The sequence below is a fragment of the Taudactylus pleione genome, unplaced genomic scaffold (assembly GCF_031769625.1).
Source record: "Taudactylus pleione unplaced genomic scaffold, aTauple2 ptg000412l, whole genome shotgun sequence".
NCBI lineage: Eukaryota > Metazoa > Chordata > Amphibia > Anura > Myobatrachidae > Taudactylus > Taudactylus pleione.
The window spans coordinates 217,005-238,103 of record NW_028284814.1 but is presented as its reverse complement, the minus strand read 5'-3'; the positions used below and the strand labels follow the sequence as shown (position 1 = coordinate 238,103).

The 21,099-nt window shown below is 45.8% G+C and overlaps 1 protein-coding gene across 5 annotated transcripts in view; it reads left to right on the top strand.

The window, feature by feature from the left end:
- The window catches only part of NTNG2 (netrin G2), a 140,468-nt gene that overhangs the window by 16,598 nt on the left and 102,771 nt on the right, over positions 1-21,099 (top strand). For all 5 annotated transcript variants that reach the window (XM_088447045.1, XM_088447046.1, XM_088447044.1 and 2 more), the window contains exon 2: positions 5,014-5,962. In XM_088447045.1, coding sequence (XP_088303171.1) covers positions 5,750-5,962 — 213 coding nt within the window. In that variant the 5' untranslated portion in view covers positions 5,014-5,749. The remainder of the gene's footprint in view (positions 1-5,013; positions 5,963-21,099) is intronic.

Genomic DNA, 21,099 nt, shown 5'->3' with positions numbered 1-21,099 from the left:
GAAAGTCCAGGCCGTGAAAAAGTATGGCGGCTCGGCTCATATTGAATACGGCTCGTAGTCTCAGTTTGTTAACATACAGGTACTGTATATAAGAAAACTAACATATTCACACTCAATAAAGAGAACCCAGGCTTATTAAAGTGTGTCGCAGATGCTCATTTATAGGCAAAGTGCTATCTGTAAATAACTGATTCATTATGAAGACATATTTAATATGTACAACTTGTACAAATGTGCTTCAGGCCTCGGTAACAAATCAGGGCATTATTACCTCTCCTCTGCTTAACTTGCATTATACTGATCAAAACGAAGGTTTAATCTGCCGCTATAGGTTGCAGCAAATTCAATTTTGGCTATTTTTGCCATTCTATTAAAGTGTGGCAGAAATAATCTTTAGCACGTTGTAGCCTTTCATAAATAAGGCTAAAGGTCTCATCTAATAAAGAGTCTGCTGTGCTTGTCTGGCGTAAGACTGGAGACACTGCCCTAGTTAACGAAGACGACAATTTGTTATGTGTCTCTTATATTGACTTGTATTATGAAAATGTAACATTTTGAAAATGTCATTAAACAAGGCGGTTCTGCTTCAGATTTGCACCGAAGACCCTTAATTAAATAAGCCTGCATCTGCTAATGCACCCAAAAATACAGCATCTTCCCCTGCTGGATGTTTAGAGGTTAATAATTCTATTATCGGAAATTTAATGAGGTTTCAGGGGGTTTTTTTGTTTTTTTTTATAGCCGCACAGTTTTACCATTGTACAAGTAACACTTGTAGATGAAAAGTCTCTCTTACATTAATTGGGAACCGCATGAGACCTGGCTGTACAGATGAGATGGTGGACAGAACCCCTCTTGTAATAATCTTCCAGAGGTAATATTAGAAGCGGGGGGCTTGTGTTTGGGTGGCGAAGGTGAGGTTTGCTGCTCGGTGCAATCTCGATAACATTCGGATCTACAGTATAAGAGATAGATTTTTGCCTGCTTCAGTCATTTGTCTCAATCAAGGGGGCCTTCATCTTTGGGAGAGGGGGGTGAAAGAGACCTTAACGTGGATATATGAATGCTATAAGACAGATCAATGTGTGCATACAATTCCCACAGCTCTAAGGCTGCAAATCTAATATTTGTTTTTGATTTTCTTGTATATGACGTGATTCTTTCAAAATGAACATGCTTGGCCGCTGTTTAATAATATACTTCCGAAATCCTGTATCTTCTTAAGGGGACAGTGTGCCTCTGCCCGCCTGTGGTTCTGTCCAGAATGTATAAGCATGTAGTACAGAACATTGGGGTCTATGGAGAGCGATAATGTAGTGAGAGATAAAGTACCAACCAATCAGCTCCTGGCTCCTGTTACAGGCTGTGTTTGAAAAATGACAGCAGCTGATTTACCTCCATCCACTCTAATGGTGCAAAAATCATTCAATCGTTCATATCTGAAGTAAAATCTGACATGTCTGAACGATGAACGATGTGCCTTCCCGATGGTCAGATAACGATATCTGACATCTGATGTGTTTGCAGTCAGTTTTGGACGATTTCAGTCATTTTAATGCAGTCAAATATCGTTCGTAGTTCAAATTGTTCAAATTGTTTGCAAAATCGTTCAAATCGTTGGTCAAATCGTTCAATCATTCATCTGACACATCTGGCCGTGTGTATGCTCCATTAGCTATACAAGTTTGCGAGACCAATACAAATTAAGTAAAATGCCCAGTCGAGAGGACCCCAAGATTTCAGGAAGGAAATCCCTATTTATGAATAGGGAAAAGGTACTTTACTATATTGCTCCATCATCTCCTGCTTTTTGGATTGTCCTTTTTGAAGCGGGCAGAAGTTAATCAACAGGCAGCCAATCAGAACATAGGGAAGATCACAGCAGCGCGTATTGTTAAAGGAGGTACAGTATTAGACCCCATGTACTTAGGAACGTTGGAATCACCCCTAATTCCTCCCCACAAAACATCCACTGCAGGTAGCGTTAGGATTTCAACAATACACAGCTGAAGGATGAACGGTGTTTGGGAGTTTATGTTTCCTCTTAGATATACATTGCATCATGGCTGCCGCCCTATACTATTAACCTAGGTTGTATACTGAATATTTTCCTTCCAAGCACCTAAGCCTGAGTGAAGTACTCAGCAAGAGATCATCACATTACATTATGTATTGGCCAAGGTGCAGGACATGCTGAACGTTCTGTAAGAATCTATTCCTTCCTGGTACATTAAGTTACAGGCTGCACTGTTAAGATTTTACCAATAGTGCAAATTAAGAGAATCTGCAACCTACACATGAATAGTAATGGCTGCATCAGCCGCACGTAGGTGACGGGACCACTTTAACGCCTTGTTTTAAAGATACTGAATGCATTAGACTCGGTGACCTCACAGATTGCTTATATACTTAGGGGCAAATTACTAAAGTGAGAGTTTTTAGAAGGGGAGATGTTGCCCATAGCAACCAATCAGATTCTAGCTATTGTCTATTAGAAGGTGCTTGTTAAATGTTAAGTAGAATCTGATTGGTTGATATGGGCAACATCTCCACTTTCTAAAAACTCTCACTTTAGTAAATATACCCCTTAATATTAATTGAACATTTACCTTCAAATAAATGGCATTACAACCCAGATCAAAGGGCATTGGGCCTGATCATTGAGCGATTATCGGTAAACCATGCCTGCGTCTAAGTCGCAATGCACATGCGTCAAAGTACATGATCGTAGTCGTATGCAGTGACTTTTTACATGCGGTGTGATTGACAGTCAGGGAGCGGAGGCAAAGAGCGCAGGAGTGTCGCAACCATTCAGGGGGTGTGTCACATCCTGTGTCCGCCATCCGGATGTCAGAAATATGGCTCCGGAGTCTCAGTTCCTGTGGCCATTTTGTGAGACCACAGACTCACTCAGGACTGCGATAAACGAAGGATCTGCAACCGATGATGCTCAATACATCTTCCGGCATCTGCGATATTTGCATACTATTGCAAGACGAACCAATGGCGCCATTAGCGTACAGCTCTGAATCAGGCCTATAGAGAGGTAGACATAATAGTACTTTGAATGTCTACCTCCACCATATTGTACACGATGGGCTGAGAGACGCACATAGGACCTGATTCAGACCCGCTCGCTAAGTTGCGCTCGCTCGCTGTGAACGATTTCCGCCCATCTGCACATGCATATAATTCACTGTGCGCGTGCGCAAGCCATTCGTTGCGATCTGATTTTGGTTGCTCGTAAGCCACTATCAGGTCACTAGTTTGAGTGACAGATAGCGCTGTTTGTGGGTGGTAACAGGGGAAGGTGCTTGTGAACGGGGAAGTGGTGTTGCGAACGCAGGCGTGTCAGGCCGCCAAAACGCAGTTTAAAGGGCGTGTATAATTAGCAAAGTAGCGTCATTGAACACGTCACCTGCATGTATTTCAGCCCGTACTGATCGCAGTGCTTGCGACGGGGAAAGGCAACCCCAAGGGCTGCGAGCAGCTCCGATGGCTCACGATGGTCCCGATTAATCCTACATTTACCGGAGATAACATGTGTTGCAAGTGGCAACGGGCGGTCTTCAGACATTTGTGAGCGCACTTTGCCATAGCTCGCTAACACATAGTGGGTATCCTTACGCAACGCAGTGCGAACGCTTAATTTAAATTTATGGCCCCTTTTTGTCAGTGAGCGATCGCATCTTGCAAGCGGGTTTGAATGAGCTCCATACTCAGCACATTCCCTGGGAAATATTGGAAATGTTGGCAAATATTGGTAGAAAGTAGAAACCAGGATCACCCTGGGAACTGCGATAATTCTGCAATCTAAGAAGTTCTGCGCAGGACAACATCTATTGTGTACTGTGATAATTCTGCCAGCATGCTTAATTAGGATTTTAGGTTCTTGGCACGTGTCACCTGGACACAGACACCACAGTGGAGGCAGCCATTTTGTGGGAAGAATTTACATTCATGAAAACATAATCTCTTCTTATTTCATAGAGGATTAGTGGTGGAACCCCTAAATCACTTTGTGAGGCATCCATTATGTGCGCTGAACCGATACTCACGAAAATGTGACCTTTCTCGATTACTTTGTGCCTCAGGGAAGTCATTGTTTGGTAGTGAGCGCATTGGCTGCATTCTCACTAATGTTGGTTCAGCCTACAAAATGGCTGCCAGTGTAGCTCCAGAAAGCTGAGGTATGTCGGCCCTAGTTTCACTTATGTCCCAATGGGGGAGATGTACTAAGCCTTGGGGAGAGATAAAGTGGAGAGAGATAAAGTATCAACCAATAAGGCTATGTTTGAAAAATGACAGTTAGGAGCTGATTGGTTGGTACTTATCTCCATACACTTTTTCTCTCTAAAAAGCTTGGTACATCTCTCCCATATGATAACTACTGTACATTTCAGATCCTCTTAGATTCAGTACTTTTTTGTTTGCCTGGCAATGGTTTTAATTTAATTCACATTTTTAATATACTAATATGATATATATACTAACATGATATATGGATTTTAAAATTACAATTTTAACTCACTTCAGTTATGACCTAAATTGCTTTCTGTTAAATATTTAAAAGATGTTAATAAATACCATTCAATTCCTCTGGAACAAACGTGTCTTTTATATTAGTTTTATGGATTTTAATTGCAGCATCTCCCACATAACACTTTGGTGGTTTCTTTAGCGTATAATGTATAGTTACCAATTAAATACATTCTGTATAGTATTTTTTTTTTTTTAATATGTTTGTTACTAGGTTTTTGAACATTACATGAAGTTGGGAAGAGGTCTCTGTGGGGGACACGTGTGGGTCCATTTGATGCAAATAACGTTTTCCTCCCCTTGTGAATTATGAAATAAATACAAATGGTTCTGAAATTAAAAATATGTCTAGATGGAAGAGACGAAGCATCTGTTGTGTGGATGCGATTGGCAGATATAGTGGATTAAAATTGAGTTTGTTTTTTTTTGTTTTTGTTTTTATAAAGTGTAAACTTGTCCCTTATATTCTTGCAGGCACCGTTGGTTGACATCGTCTTGCCAATCCTACACGACAATGCTCGTTATGACGACTAATTGGACATTTCAACAAGAAGAGAGCACGATCCTTTGATAGTGTAATAAAAGCTTATTTCTCAAGTGTCGGTTCTGAATGTGGATGTTGAACCTTGCAAGTTGACACCATACTAGCTGACACCATACAAGGGTTATACAAGTGCAGAACCTTTTAGTTCGACCTGATGCCCTGGACCATATGGTTCTAACGTTGCAAGTCTTGGACCTGATGGCTCTCACTTGAGAAGTCCTTGGAGAGGACAACCAGTTAAAGAGGGAGTTTATTTTTACACATCGGGGAAAAGAAAATGAGAAAGTATCCATCCCAAAAAGCTTTGCCGAGTAACATGAGCCAGTTTTGCCGCCCTGATCTGTGCTTAACAATGGACTTTTAAATATTGCATTCTTTATCCAACAGTGGATGTTTCAATGCAGAGGCAACAGGACCTAAAAAGATGGGAAATGCCTAAACAATACAAGGACCTTGGTGTAGATGTGGCGGCTGTCTTCATGTCATTGAATATACCGAACGTGACCCTTTGCCTGTAGTGTGGAGAGTCCATCCGTATCTCTGTACCTGTCAATGAAGTGTTTCCATGGTGATCTTGACAGTAGCAGCTAAGCCCCCTGAAGTTTCCCCTCTGTGTCTCCTAGGCATCTCCACGGCTGGAGATCACCAGTGTCACTTCCAGTTACCATGCTCCCGTTGGCTGTCTTCCTCATACAGTGCCTGCCTCTGGCATTGGGACACTATGACATCTGTAAATCCTGGGTGACGTCAGATGATGGCCCTTCCTGGGAATTTTATGCCTGCCAACCAAAGCCCATGGTCATGAAAGAGTATGCCATAATTAAAGTGGACCCCCCTGGGATAACCTGTGGGGACCCGGCAGAGTATTTCTGCACACATGTAAGTACCTGCTGAGGTTTGGCCTCATTCTGTATAATTACAGTAGAATTGGGTCTGTTGTTAAGTATTCAACATTGTATGAAAACTATGAACATATTTTATCTATTGTAGAGTGAGCCAAGGCATGTGTCTAGCAGCTGTGCAGTAGAGAGCTAGAGGGAGGCTCCACCCCCTTCCCTCACAGCTCTCACTGGCTGCCTGTACACCACAGCCTCACCTTTTCCCCACCTAACTGCCTGCCTCCCTCTACCTCTGTAGAACCCGCCACCCATGCACATGCTCTGTCACCTCAAGGGATTATATGCATCTACAGACAATAGAAACAGATATTGCGGGTTACCGTTTAACCAATACTCATGAATCTACCAATACATTTTTGTGGATATTGTTGCAGTCTACAAAGTCACTGTATACTGTACAAGAAGTGTGAAAGCAGTTTTATAGATTTGACCACATAATAGATCATAGCGTATTCCACCCATTATCAACACAAGCATATTGTGATTTAATTACACACTTTCAATATGACTTAAGTTAATTAATTTACTGATCATGCAGATAGGAGCAAGTACTAAGTGGCATGTGCAGCACAGTACCATTGTATAGTTCCTAAATACTGAATAAAACCCATTACTGGGAATTACCTTTTGCATACAGAATATAATAAATGGTACTTGTGTACTTTACGGACTCATTGCAGAGAGAACCCAAGAGCCCTACACTCATTATTATTATCAATCATGGTAATGTCTAAATCCCCTTCACGGAGAGGACTCTGATGTCAGCAGCCAGCGTCATTCCCTACCATCCAAGTGGGCATAGAGGGGGAATATAACCTTGTGGCGAGCCACCGAGTCTGAAGCGTGGCGAGTGCACCGAGCCTGCGAAGGGACAACTTTCTTCTTTAGGTGGGGACAACTTTCGGTACTTGTGTACGTAAAGTACACAAGTATCATTTAAAATATTCATTGGATTCTCTTTGCAATGAGTCCGTAAAGTACACAAGTACCTAATAAATTGATAAATTGCTGATAAACAACACACATACAGAAAATATTATATTGAGAATTGTTTTAAGTAAAAAAAATAAAAAATAAAAAAAATAAAATAATAATTGTACTCAGAGTTTTCCAATCACAACAGATACTGAAAGTTGGTTTAAAAGTAAACAAAACAAGAGAAGTCTTGCTGTGCAATCACCCACACACATATGTACTAAACATTGCATCCAGCATACGGAATCGGAGAACACTCCCTGTCCAGTCTCCCATGTATACAGAGCACAAAAAGATACTGAGAATTGCATATAAAAACTACAGAGCCGGAGAAGTGCTACTGTGCATCTCTGTCTACACAGAACAGATACTAAGATTAACATCCGGCACGCAAAAATAGTACTGCTCGGTTCCAGGGGCGTTTTAAGAGAGGAGGGGGGTCCGTGTGCAGACTCCTCTCTCGTGCGGTGCCGCGGCGCCACAGTGCAGTAGATTCTGGCTTAGTGCCAGAAACTACTGCGCATGTGCGAGTATCCGGAAACATTTCCCAGGGACGGCAGTACTGAGCATGCGCGAGTCACTGGGAAAATGGCCGCTACCATTTCCCCAGTGATTTTTGCGCCGGCCTGGTGACCGATTATTCATCTGAGCTCGCAACCACTACAGCGACACGCCTGCGACAGTTCCATAACATAAGACCGACCATCTCTGTGCATTTGCATAGCCACCTCCCCGACACCACCCAGGAACGCCACCTACATTTCCAAGGCAATTCTGAGACCGTGCGCCTCAGTCGGTACCGTGACTCTGCACGCACTGTGGACGCATGCGCAACTGCGCCCCACCTCACCATCAGCACCACTATACTAGTCAGCACGTTATGTGTTTATTATTCCAGGAGTTGAGATTGTCCTATAAAGATTATGGGCCTGATTCAGACCCGGACGCTATTTGCGTCCGCTTGCTGGCTAAAAGGGGCCAGCTATTTAAATCATGTGCTCGCACTGCGTCGCGTAAAGCCGCCCACTAAGTAATAGCGAGCAGCCGCACTATGCTCTCGCACCTGTATAAAGACGCCCCTTTGCCACTCGCAACACATGTCATCTCCGGCAGTTGTAGGATTAATCGGGAACATCGAGAGCCATCGGAGCTGCTCGCAGCGCTTGTGGTAGCATTTTCCCACCACAACATTGCAAACAGTTCTGGCTAAAATACAACCCAGTCACGTGTGTAATGACGCTACTTTGCTAATTATGCACACCCATTAAACGCCGTTCTGACGGTCGGGCACGCCTGCGTTCGCACATCCACACCCCCGTTTTCAAGCACCTCCCCCTGTTACCACCCACAAACGGCACTATCTGTCACTCAAAATAGCAGCCCGACTGCGGGCTACGAGTGAGCACTTTCCCATCGCAATGACTGGTTCGCGCACGTGCATTGCGACTCATATACATGCGCAGATTGCGAATAATCGCTCAATGCGAGCGAGCGCAGCATAGCGTCCTGGGTCTGAATCAGGCCCAATGTTCCCTTTCTCCTCCCAGATTTCTGCCAGTATAAATAAACATTCCGCAAATGATCTGCTATATTCAGTTTTCCCCTTCAATAATGTGTCATTCAAATGAGCTGATCTTTATTTTCCATGATGAAATATTGATGTGGTAGCTGCAATGTCCTCTCTCAGTAGTCTCTCTGTATCCCGTACATGCTTTTAAACATCACAACACTTTTCTTTTCCTACTTTGTAGGCATTTCTAAGTCTTTTCAATCAATAATGCACTTAGGACGGACGGTAGTTTATGAGTGCAAGAACAGGACCACTATCCTGGGGCCACCTCTCAGGAAGAGACATGGCCCCAATTTTTTTCTTATTTTCTATCATGTGTTTTTTTTTGCTTATAAGACATATGGGGCCTCACGCAGAGGTGCGTGTATTGTCGATGCCGCACGCAAGCGGCCGATGTTTTCAGTCTGGGTTGCACTGTGCATGCATCACGATGGTGACCGATGTAAGGGCCTGATACAGAGATTGATGGAACTGCAGAGTCGCGCACAAGCGGCGGGGTAATTCCGTCCATCTCAAATGCAAATGAAGCAGGAGGGTGTCTGTAGGAAACAGAGGAGGTGCTGCCACTGAAGCCAGCCGCAGCCTGACCGGGTCCTGGCAGCTGCGAGGCCAGGAAAACTGCGTACACCGCCGCAGACCCTGGCCACGCCCTCACTCCGCCCTCACACTCACACATAAACAGTATACACACACTAACACATATACACATTAACATTAACACATACATACACACTAACACATACACAGTATACACACTAACACATAAACACAATAACACATATATTATTATATACACAGAAACACATACATACATACACCAGGCTTGCCTACCCTCCCGATTTGGTCGGGAGCCTCCCAAATATCGGGTGCCGCTCCCAACCCCCTGGAAAGGCAGGGAAGCCTCCCTGCTGCCGCCTGACCCCCACGTTAATTACAGAAACCCCATCAGCGGAGGGGGCCAGTGACGTCATTCGCGCAGAATCGCGTCATCGTGGCCCCGCCCCCCTGATTCACAATGACATTATTTTCGGCATTGTGAAGAGGGGGCGGAGCTACGATTATGTGATCATGTGGCCCCACCCCCAGCTCCGCCCCCAATGCGACATCATAACCCGGCCACGCCCCCCGCTGTGCTCAGACATGCAGCTCCCTCCCGGAAGGAGGGAGCTGAATGTAGGCAAGTATGACATACATGCACACACACACTAAAACAGTGCACATATACAGTATACTTACACTTGATGCAGCAGCTGCACCTCGGTGTGTGGGCAGGAGCGGCTCTAGGTCTGGGCAAGCCGGGCCGTCGCCCGGAGCGCCACTGTATTCGGCGGGCACAAGAAACGCCCACCCTCCCTCCCGGCGCTATAGTGAATATGGAAGCTCAAGGGGAGGGAGTGGAGGAGGGAAGGGGTGGCACCACAGGACGGCGCTGGACACAGCAAAGCCTAGCACCGGCACTGTGTGTGGGGGCCCCGGGATGACCGCACCTATCGCCCCCTCTTAATCCGGCCCTGAGCGCTCACCTCTGATACAGGGCCATTGGGTTTCAGTATATTTATCAGAGGGTAAAAAGACCTTTTGCCTGTAAAAATCAACAATAGGGCTTATTTTTAAAGTGACTTTTTTTCATCAGAAAAATCCTATTTATCGCCATCACGGGTGCACTCACGATAAATGGACCCTCATAAATGTATATCTTAATATAAAGGGCTACATTTAAACAGGTGTAAATGTATAAAGGCATTTACTTGTATAAAGATATAATGCAAAAGAACGCTTCCCAACTCACAGGGAACAGCTGAACTGTGTAATATCCAAGGGCAATGGAAATAAACAGCTCTACCTGAGTGATACCAGTGCCTTCATGAAAAGCATATAAGGAAACTGGGAGAGGGGGGGAAGAAACACAGTCTATATGGTAAAACTTCCAGAAGGGAATGTACAGCAGTAGCAGCTCCAGAGGTGGCAGTACAGCGCAGCCCAAACTGCAAATAGGGGAGCTAAACCAACTGCCATTGAGTCCCGGCCGGCGATGCGTGCCAGCGTTTGAGGTGGCAGTTGGTGTAGCTCTCCTTTTTGAATTTTGGACTGAGCTGCAGCCCCACCTCTGGAGCCGCCACTGATGTACAGTATATGCATTAAAGATGTATGGAGGTGTAATGCCCCTTTAAAATAATTTAGCCCCACATTATTTTACCCTCATTGGAAATGTTGCCTCATTAGGGGTCCGGAAGCAGCCAGGACATTATTACTGTAACTGTAGTCTGTCAGCTGGGGTGAATTCAACCTTCGTTTTTGTCATACATAGAATACCGTACACATGATATGCATAAAAACACGTTTATCAGTTGTATTGACAGTCGATGCCCAGTGCTGGGCTACAAGCCGCAGTGTCTAGTAAGCTGTCAATGGACAAGAGGGAGGAATTGCATTTTTACCCGGTGGCCATGAAAGGTACTGCACTAGCAGGTATCTCATTCCAAGCTGTTTTTGTTTTTGGGTTTTTTTTTTTTTTTTTTTTCTTTGAGCATGGGAAGGAATTCACACATGTACCTGTAAAAGCGTCTGAGCCAATGAAATTCTAGTATTCATTCTAGACGTTTGCACATTTGAGCGATGTTATGCTACGGGCGACAGTCTAAGAAGCCCATTCTGCATGATTGGTGTTACAGCTAATCTGGCTGTATTTTATAACTGCGTCTCCTAACTAGCTCCCCGTGTCAGGCACAGTAGGCATCTTATATATATATATAAATATATATATAAATAAATAAATAAATATATATATATATATATATATATAAAATACATCAAAAGTTTTCAATAAAGTGTACTAAAAGGAGAGCCACAGGACGAACGCTGTATCATATAGTATACATGGCCTCTTTATGTGTGAACATTAATGACTAACCAAGATAATGGACACCAGATCACAGACACTAGAGTTGTGTAAATACAGGATGTAACAAATAAAGTTTTGTTATTTTAGAGCATGAAAAAAAAAAATAAGGACGGCTCAACTGGGCACTAATATGGAGCAAAGGGTGTGCTGCAACCAATCATAGATCGGCTTACAGAAGGCTAAAGAAAACAGTAATGACAGGGAATATTTGATTTGTTGCTATGGTTTTCTGCAAATATGTTTCTAATTGCAATATTTTATTAAACGTGCAATTCAGCCATTAGAACAATAAATATATTTGTTATGATAAGTACATGAAATTTATGCAAGTGTCTAGGCATAACAAGAAGCAGTTTGATCATACCTAATGATACATTCCATATTGTTGCTTCAAAAGGGCAGGGTTTACCACTTGTGGTATGGTTTTCGCATCGTGTGGGCATGACCATGTCCTGTCTCCTGGAAAGGTGGAAAACTGGCACTGCGGGTTTAGTGTCTTGGCACCCAGACACCGAGCACCTGTCCCCTTTTTGCTGGCAAAACCCCTCTCTTCTCCCCTGTGGGTTTGAAAGGTACATTGGGAGGATTTATGAAATGTATTTATACTGTATATCCATTAAGGATTATCAACTGCAGTAGAGGCTCTTCTTATTATCCGATTATACCCTCTTGCATATTTTTGGGATTTAAACCACACATTCTTTGCACCTTGCCATTGCACTTTACATTGGGATTTTTTATTAATTTTATCCAGTAATTGAAAAAAAAAAATATCTCTCTCCTTTTTTTTTTCATCTTTTTAAATTTTTTTCTTATGGTTTACGATTCTTTTAAAACTCATTGGGGTCTAGTTACTAAGCAGTGTTAGGAGACAGAGTGAAAAGTGATAAGGTGCCAGCCAATCAGCTGCCAACTGCCATCTCACAGGCTGTGTTTGAAAAATGACAGTTGGGAGCTGATTGGCTGGCACCTTATCACTTTCTACTCTGTCTCCTAACACTGCTTAGTAACTAGACCCCATTGTAATTTTGTGTGTATCGATGAACAATCCCTGCCTGTTAATAAAGCCGCTCATTTTTTTATCATATTTAAATGATCCTCCTACTGTTATTTACTTATCCCACCGTTCACCATTTGATATTATCTTTCTGTTACCATCTCATACTGTTGGTTATGTGCTGGGATTCACTTCATACTTGTCGACGGAGCTGAATGTATGTATACAGTGGGAGGGGGAGCGTGGCCGGTTGATGAAGTTTTGGGGGCGGGACCATGGGCGTGACTGCATGATTGCGTCATTGTGGCCCCTTACCCTCTTCACTATGCCGAGCTTAATGGTATTGCAAAGCAGGGGGCAGGGCTGCAATGGCAATTCAGCGCAAATCACGTCACCAGCCAGCCCCGCTGCGGGGGTTAGGTGTGATTGCAGGGGGGCGGCGGCGGCCGGGAGATTTGCCTACTTTTCCGGGGGGCCCGGAGTGCAATCCAATATTCGGGAGACTCCCGGACATCCTGGGAGAGTAGGCATGTATGATTCACTTCCAAATTTTTCTTTTTAGTTGTTAACTTATAGGGGCCAAGGATCCCCTAACCCATAGCAGTAGGCCCAGTATCCAGCTGATACCAGTGTGAGAGCGCAGTCTGTTATTAGTTTTTTCTGCCTCCTGGAATGATGAGAAGCGTGCCCATGCAGGCTACATGGATTGCTCAGCGCCAAATCCCACCATTGGGCTTGCTTACAAGGCAACCAAATACAGACAATTTAGACCTTCGTGTGTGTCAAAACTGTACACAGATCTAGTATCAGGTCAAACTATCAGATCTTAGGGCCTGATTCAGAGAGGGACACAAATCCGATATTTGTTGATGTTTTGATTACTGCGCATGTGTCGGAGCTGCATGGCGATGGCACATACATCCCGATGGAAAAGAAAATATTTACAGACTGATTGACAGGTAGGGACCGTTTGTGGGAGGTAAGGAAAGTGGTTAGAGAAATGCAGGCGGCGTCGCGACCGTTTTGTAGGCATGTTGCAGCCAGCGGCGTCCTTGTACCATACTTGCCGACAATCTGGCTGCTCTTTCCGGGAGGGAGCAGCCAGGTCGGCAGAACAGGGGGCGTGGCCGGCAAAAGGGGGCGGGTCCAAATGAGCTGAGGTCGGTTTGCGGGCGTGACAGGGGCGGGGTCACGCGATCGCATCATTTTAGCCCTGCCCCCGCTACACAATGCAGGAAAAAAGGCATTGCGAAGCAGGGGACGGGGCCAAAATGACGCGAATCGCGTCAGCGGCCCCCCTGCTGCGGGGGTTTATCAGGTAATTCGGAGGGGGGGGGTCGGGGGATCGGCGGCAGGCGGGAGGCTTGCCTGCCTTTCCGGGGGGCGGGAGCTGCACCCGTTTATCGGGAGGCTCCCGCCCGAATCGGGAGGGTAGGCAACCCTGCCTTGTACGTATTAGTTCCGTCGGCCATTCTGAGTACCCATAAGGTTACTTAGAAGTTCGATAGTAGACTGAAAGTAAGTCTTGGTTCCCAATCACTTGGATTTACGTAGGTGCTGGAGGGAGTCTCAATACAATCTAGGCGACTGTGACATTTGCATATTTTCGCACGGTAGCGTAAAAAGACGCCACTGTGCGAAAAGTGGGGATGGGCTCCTAACATCATTAGATGGACGGTATTGCACATACTAATAATAATGCTATTGCAGCAGGAGTTGTCTGTAGGGAATAGACACCTCCTAAGAGCAGTCCGTAGACTATTGCCTTGGATCACCTTCGGTCGCGATGGTTGCTGCTTTCGCCAGGAGGCGCAAGCTGAAACTTACTCAGTCTGGTCATCAGAACTGGACACCTGGATAAAGGAAGTCTGCGTCCAACGACGCAGACCGTGGTCTCAGCACGTCTCCAAAACTGGGGCGTCATGCTGCGGCTAAGGGGGGCTTGTGCAGGACCCCCCAACTATCGGAGATGTATGCTAACCGGGTATACGTACATCTCTGAATCAGTTCCAGAATTCAGCTGTAGCGCGTTACTTCCCTGCAGCCTCCAGGAGTATATAAGGCCTCTTAGTACATTGGAGGTTGCAGGAGCCTGTCTGTTTCCAGTCCTATGGTGGATGTGTAGATCTGAGGACAATCTGACTGTGGCCTTGTAACCTCTGCCTGTGTAGGAGCAGAACAGTGCATCACCAGCGGCCATAACAAAATGTGGTTAAGGTCCCAAGGATGCTGCTGTAGACGATTGGCTTCCGCTCTCTCCCCACTCTGCTTTGAAAAGAGGCCTCTGCTACAGAATTAGAGGTTGATGGGTGCACAGCAATGAAAATGGGGTGCTTGACCCCCACCTCACCTTGTAAAAGCTGCACCTCCTGTATCCACAATAGTTTCTCCACTGAAACTGCATCTTTTGTGTTTCCTGTTTTCCGTGTCCCCTTTTTTAAGCATACTTGCCTACTTAGAGCGATTATTCCTCCGGAAGATCCAGGGAGGTAGGAGGTGCAGGGGATGTTATGGTGGGAATTGTGTCATCACAGCTATTGCAGGGCAGATGCCAGATGCGGGAGAACTAAACTAAATTTGGGAGTCGTCTCTGGGATGTTCTGGGAGAATATGTAAGCCTGAACGGTGGCTGCTCTATGTTTTCTTGTGTTCTTTTTTTTTTTTGTTCTCGTTTGACTCCTGGTGTGAGCACCTGATTGAGCAGTTGACTATCCACTTCAGCCTTGTCCCTTTGCTGTAAGGCTTCCCGCTCTTGGCTCCTGACCTTGGCTTGTCCGACTACTCTCTTGTTGTGACTCTTCCTGTTATTGCCCATTGTGATGTCCATGAGTCATTCCATCTATACATGGTCTCCTAAACTATACCTACCCTGTCATCCATTTAAAAAAAAAAATATATATATATAATTATATATATATAATAAAATCAAATCTAGATTTCCATGCAAAAGTTTATCTATAAAATAAATAAAACCAGTGCTTTTTATTTCTACAAAAAAAATCTACTGGTACTCAGAAAAGGTATCCGATAGATCAACAATGCAAAGGTCGACAGTCTATGGGTCAACACCAAATGGTAGACACGCAATAGGATGACAGGGACAAAAGGTTGACAGACAAAAGGTCGACAGCACAGATGGTTGACAGGGTTAAAAGGTCGACAGGTTCTAATGGTCAACACATTTTTTTAAGGTTAGGGTTAGGATGAGAGTTAGAGTTAGGCACTTGGGAAAGGGTTAAGGTTAGGCTTCCGGAGAGACAGTTAGGGTTAGGCACTAGGGGTAGGGTTAGGATAGGCATCGGGGGAGGGTTAGGGTTAGGCACTAGGGGGAGGGTTAGAGTTAGTCACCAGGGGTAGGGTTAGTCACTAGGGGGAGGGTTACTTTAGCATTGGGGGAGGGTTAGGGTTAGGCACTAGGGGTAGGGTTAGGGTTAGGCACTAGGGGGAGGGTTAGGGTTAGGCACTAGGGGTAGGGTTAGCATTGGCATTGGGGGAGGGTCAGGGTTAGATGTAGACACTAGGGGGAGGATTACCGTTATGCACCAGGGGAAGATTAGGGATAGGCACTAGGGGGAGGGTTAGGGTTAGGCACTAGAGGGAGTGTAAGGGTTAGGCACTAGGGGGAGGGTTAGGGTTAGGCACTAGGGGGAGGGTTAGGCACTAGGGGGAGGGTTAGGTACTAGAGGGATGGTTAGGGGTAGGCACTAGGTGGAGGGTTAGTTTTAGGCACTAGGTGGAGGATTAGAGTTAGGCACCAGGAGGATGGTTAGGGTTAGACAATAAGGGGAGAGTTAGGGTTAGGCACCAGGGGGAGGGTTAGGGTTAGGCACTAGGTGGAGGATTAGCGTTAGACACCAGGAGGATGATTAGGGTTAGGCACTAAGGGGAGGTTAGAGTTAGGCAAGAGGGGGAGGGATAGAGTTAGACACTGGGGGAGGTTTAGGGTTAGGTTTAGGCACTAGGGGTAGGGTTAGCATAGGCATTGGGGGAGAGTTAGGGTTAGGCACTAGGAGGAGGGTCAGGGTTAGATGTAGGCACTAGGGGGAGGATTAGAGTTATGCACAAGGGGAAGATTAGGGTTAGGCACTAGGGTAAGGGTTAGGCACTAGGGGAAGGTTTAGGGTTAGGCACTAGGAGGAGGGTTAGCGTTAGGCACTAGGGGCACGGTTAGGGTTAGGCACTAGGTGGAGGGTTAGGGTTAGGCACTAGGTGGAGGATTAGAGTTAGGCACTAAGGGGAGGGTTAGGCACCAGGGGAGGGTTAGGGTTAGGCACTAGGTGGAGGGTTAGAGTTAGGCACCAGGAGGATGGTTAGGGTTAGGCACTAAGGGGAGGGTTAGGCACCAGGGGAGGGTTAGGGTTAGGCACTAGGTGGAGGGTTAGAGTTAGGCACCAGGGGGATGGTTAGGGTTAGGCACTAAGGGCAGGGTTAGCGTTAGGCACCAGGGAGAGGGTTAGCGTTAGGCACTAGGTGGAGGGTTAGAGTTAGTCACCAGGAGGATAGTTAGGGTTAGGCACTAGGGGGAGGGTTAGGGTTAGGCACTAGGTGGAGGGTTAGAGTAAGGCTCCAGGGGGATGGTTACGGTTAAATACACAAAACAAAACACGTGTTGACCATCTGGGTGTCGACCTTTTGAACATGTTGACTTTTTAACCATGTCAACCTTCTGCACTGTCGGCCTTTAGTCTGCCAACCTTTTGTACCTATTGACCTTTTGTCCCTGTCAAACTATTGCATGTTGACCATTTTCACATTGACATCATTTTAAACAACATTTACCCTGATATGACAAGTTATTTCAGTTTTTAAAGAAAAGTTCCCTGCAATTTTGGGTGGTTACGTCATATTAAAATTTCAACTACAAATGAGCAGTCCCCATAATCCATTTATGACTGATGTACTTGATGTTTATAAAGTGTGGACTATGAATCAAGCACAGGCTTCAAAGGGGTTAATGCATACATTTTTTTTTTTACTTCTCATCTGCCCCCCTGAGCTCCTCACTCACTTGCACTCCTGAGCTGGCTCCCCACCTGGCAGATGGGTGCAAAACATAGGGCAGTGCAGAGGCCCCACAGCATCAGCTGATGCTTGGATTACAGATAGTGGATTGGAGAGGGGGGAGGGTTGTGACCTGCAAGCTCATCTAGCACTCAACCCAAACACAGATTATCCTCTTATCCCTAGTATAGCAAACACAGAGCGATTAACTCCCGAGGTACCTAGGCATACTGAGACATGGATAGATGGAACATATCTGGAAGCTATGGAGTATTAAATAAAACAAAAAATCAGACTGTCGTTTTTTTTATGTTCATGAGAATGTTACCACTAGGGGTCGCTGTTACATTGGTCGATGTATAACCACCCTCCTCCAGAGTACAGTTATGCTTACTCATCATAAGTTTTCGCCATGTTACTGTTTGTTGTGAGCATGACGCAGTATGTAGCCCTCTCTTGGAAGCCATGTCCAAATTGGCGGCGGTTGGATCAGCCAAACGCTAAACATGATTGGAATTATGGGGGCATAGTATAGTATAGTATAGTTTAGCTATGGCCAGTTGCTGCTTTGATGCCATTTGTCATGGCTGCAAGTGATTATCGGTGAGACCGTCAGCGAGCTAGCGATGGTGGGGCTCCATTCGTTCACCTAGGTTCTGCATTCGCTGCCATGTTAGTGTGCCTCCTAAGGTCCCTGAGTTTGTTGTGGCGCCGATTGTCCTCATACGCAGGATTAGTGATAAAATTGTAATAACCATGTAAGAGGATCACAAATCCTCTGTGGCCTTATTATAGAGCTCCACCGTCTTTAAGTACCAAATTCAGCTTCAGTGTTGTCCCAGTACACAGCTGTCTGATCAGCGTCAGCATTGGGAGCGTGCGAAAGAGAGAGAGAGAGACTTCCTCTAACTATCATCGGCCGCCCTGCTATACAAATCACTAAGCAGAATGTTTTATTTGTTGCAGTACCTCAAGTGAAAATTGGCATAAAAGTATACAACTAACATTGGGCCAGATTCACTACGGATCGCAATATTGCGTAAGCACGCAGTTCAACTGCGATAGCAAGCCAAACCACTGCGATCGCAATGCAAACTCAGCACCACATGAGGACGCCAACTGTACCGTACGCACATCCGTAATACTTAGCAGAATAGCGAAACCATCGGTAACATCGAGAAACCATCGCAGCCTCACGCACACTTGCACAAGCCCTGACCTTACTCAGGGATTACTAACAGCCACACACGCTATGAGTCCTCACACTGCGTATGGCTTTGCAGTGGATAATTTATGCATGCCCCTGGAACGGCAAGCTTGCGTTCGGCCGAAACACCCAACACCACCCAAAATCTGCACTACCTGTCAATCAATCTGCAATGGGTCTGCGTAGCATCTGCGATCGCAGTGGCCGGTTCGCGAATGCACACTGTGATCCATACGCATGCGCAGGACGCAATTGGCGTGCGTATTGGCAACTGCGATCCGAGCTGAATCAGGCCCACGTACAGCAAAGTCTGGGGCAACCACAGGTCTTTAACAGGTGAAGTTCCAACATTGCCCCTTTGCTAAAATATTCATATACTCTACGAATACAGAATACAATATAACAAGCATTATAGGTGCATCCCGAAAACTTCTACAAATCACACGGCTGTGCTAAAAGAGTAGGCGGAGGCGCTTATGCGGGGATAAGACTGGCAGTGAGAATGATTTCTTTATATTGTAAATAAGGATTTGTTTATTAAGCCCGGAAAATCCCCATCTAATTTGGATTGTAGTTGCCAGTGGTGACTATCGCATTTTGGGCCTGATTCAGACCCGTTCGCTAGATGCGATTGCTCGCTCCGAGCGTATGGAAATTCGGCTAAGTGACGTCAAGGCAAGCCGCTCGCAGGGCAAGTCAAAAGCACGCCCACTTTGTATTGGCGAGCGATCACTTTTTATTTGGAGACGCCCACCAGCCTGTCTTAAAATGCCCACTTGCGCACGTCATCTCCCGGAAGTGCTTGAAACCATTGGTACATCAAGCACCATCGGATGCGATCGCAGTGCTGGAGGTTGACTTTACCCTGCCGCAAGCACTGCGGTCACTTCAGTGTATACTTCAAGCAAGTGACGTATCCTATGATGCTGGCTGCTAATTGTGCACGTCTCTGAAACGGCGTTAAAATTATCCGGCACGCCTGCGTACGCACCTCCACCCCCCCTGTTTCCAATGGCCTGCCCCTGTTACCACCCACAAACGGCTCGACCTGTTATTCAGCTGGGTTGTCTATGCTGGGCGAGCGAGAGTTTCCCCATTGCTCCTACTAGTTCGCGCACGCGCAATGCGAAGCGTACGCATGCGCACATTGAAAAACATTGCTCGCTCCGAGCAATCGATTTCTAGCGAACAGGTCTGAATCAGGCCCTTTATCTCCATGGCATGGGGATTCTAGCTATCACCTACTTAACTAGGACAATGGAGATATACTGTAACTTCCGTCTCTATCCTCTGCTCTGATCAAAGGCGTACTTATGCCGGGGTTTGGTGTGTTTTTTCTCTAACTTCTGCATTAAGTATTGTTCCTATGTACTAATAGCACAATGCAGGAGACTTCACAGAAATCTCTGGCAAAGTGCTAATTAGCACTGCAGATCAAAGGGCCTGATTCAGAGCCGGACGCAATTAGCGCTCGCTCGTCCAGAAAATAGGGGTGGCTATTCAAATGAACCGTTCGCTCTTTGCGGCGGTCTGTTCACGCCTCTAGGTCTGAACGAGCAAGCAAAACTTGCGGTCGTTTTTTGGAAAAATACGCCCCCTGGCCGCTCGCATCCTACGTGATGTCCGCTATTTATTAGATTAATCGAGTACATCGACCAGCGTATGAACTGCTCGCGATTCTTGTGGTTGGTTTTTGCTACCACAATCTTGAGAGCAGTTCTGGCTATAAAATAACCCAGTGACGGGGTCAATGACGCTGCTGTTTTAATTATGCACACCCATAAAACGCCCGTTTTGACCTTTAGGCACGCCTGCGTTCAGATCTCCACTCCCCGTTTTCAAGCACCTTCCCCTTTTACCACCCACATACACCACATCCTGTCACTCAAATTATCAGGCATTCGCTATTTTGCGAGCACATGAATTTCGACCGCACTGACTGGTTCGCGCATGCGTATAACGATCCGTACGCATGCGCAGTTGGGCAAACAACGCTCGGAGCGAACGAGCGGCCGCTTACGAGTGGCTCTGAATCAGGCCCAAAGTCCCCATTATTATCATTGTGGACTACGAACTGAACCCTGTGTACTAAACTACAAAAAGCAAAGCATTTCGGAACTTAGCATCAGTAGTTAACACCATCTTCAGATTGCCTATGGGGGCTCCAGGTGCAGGAGAGAGATCTTTCGATCTCACCCCCGCAGCCCCCAGCTAGTAAGCTGACGCTGTGTGCATGTGCAGCGTCGGCTTCCCCCGTGAAAGTCTTTCACTTCTGTAAAAGCCTTCTCCTAAATACCGGGGATATAACTCGTGGGGACAGCGGTTACCAGAACCGCTGTCCCTGGGAGTTCCCCGTAGTACATAGCCGGTATATTTTTATTAAAAATTAAAATATCCCCGGTGAGTTAGGGACATAATAATCGTGGCAGCACTGCGATTATTAGTACATAGACCCCCAGGACTGG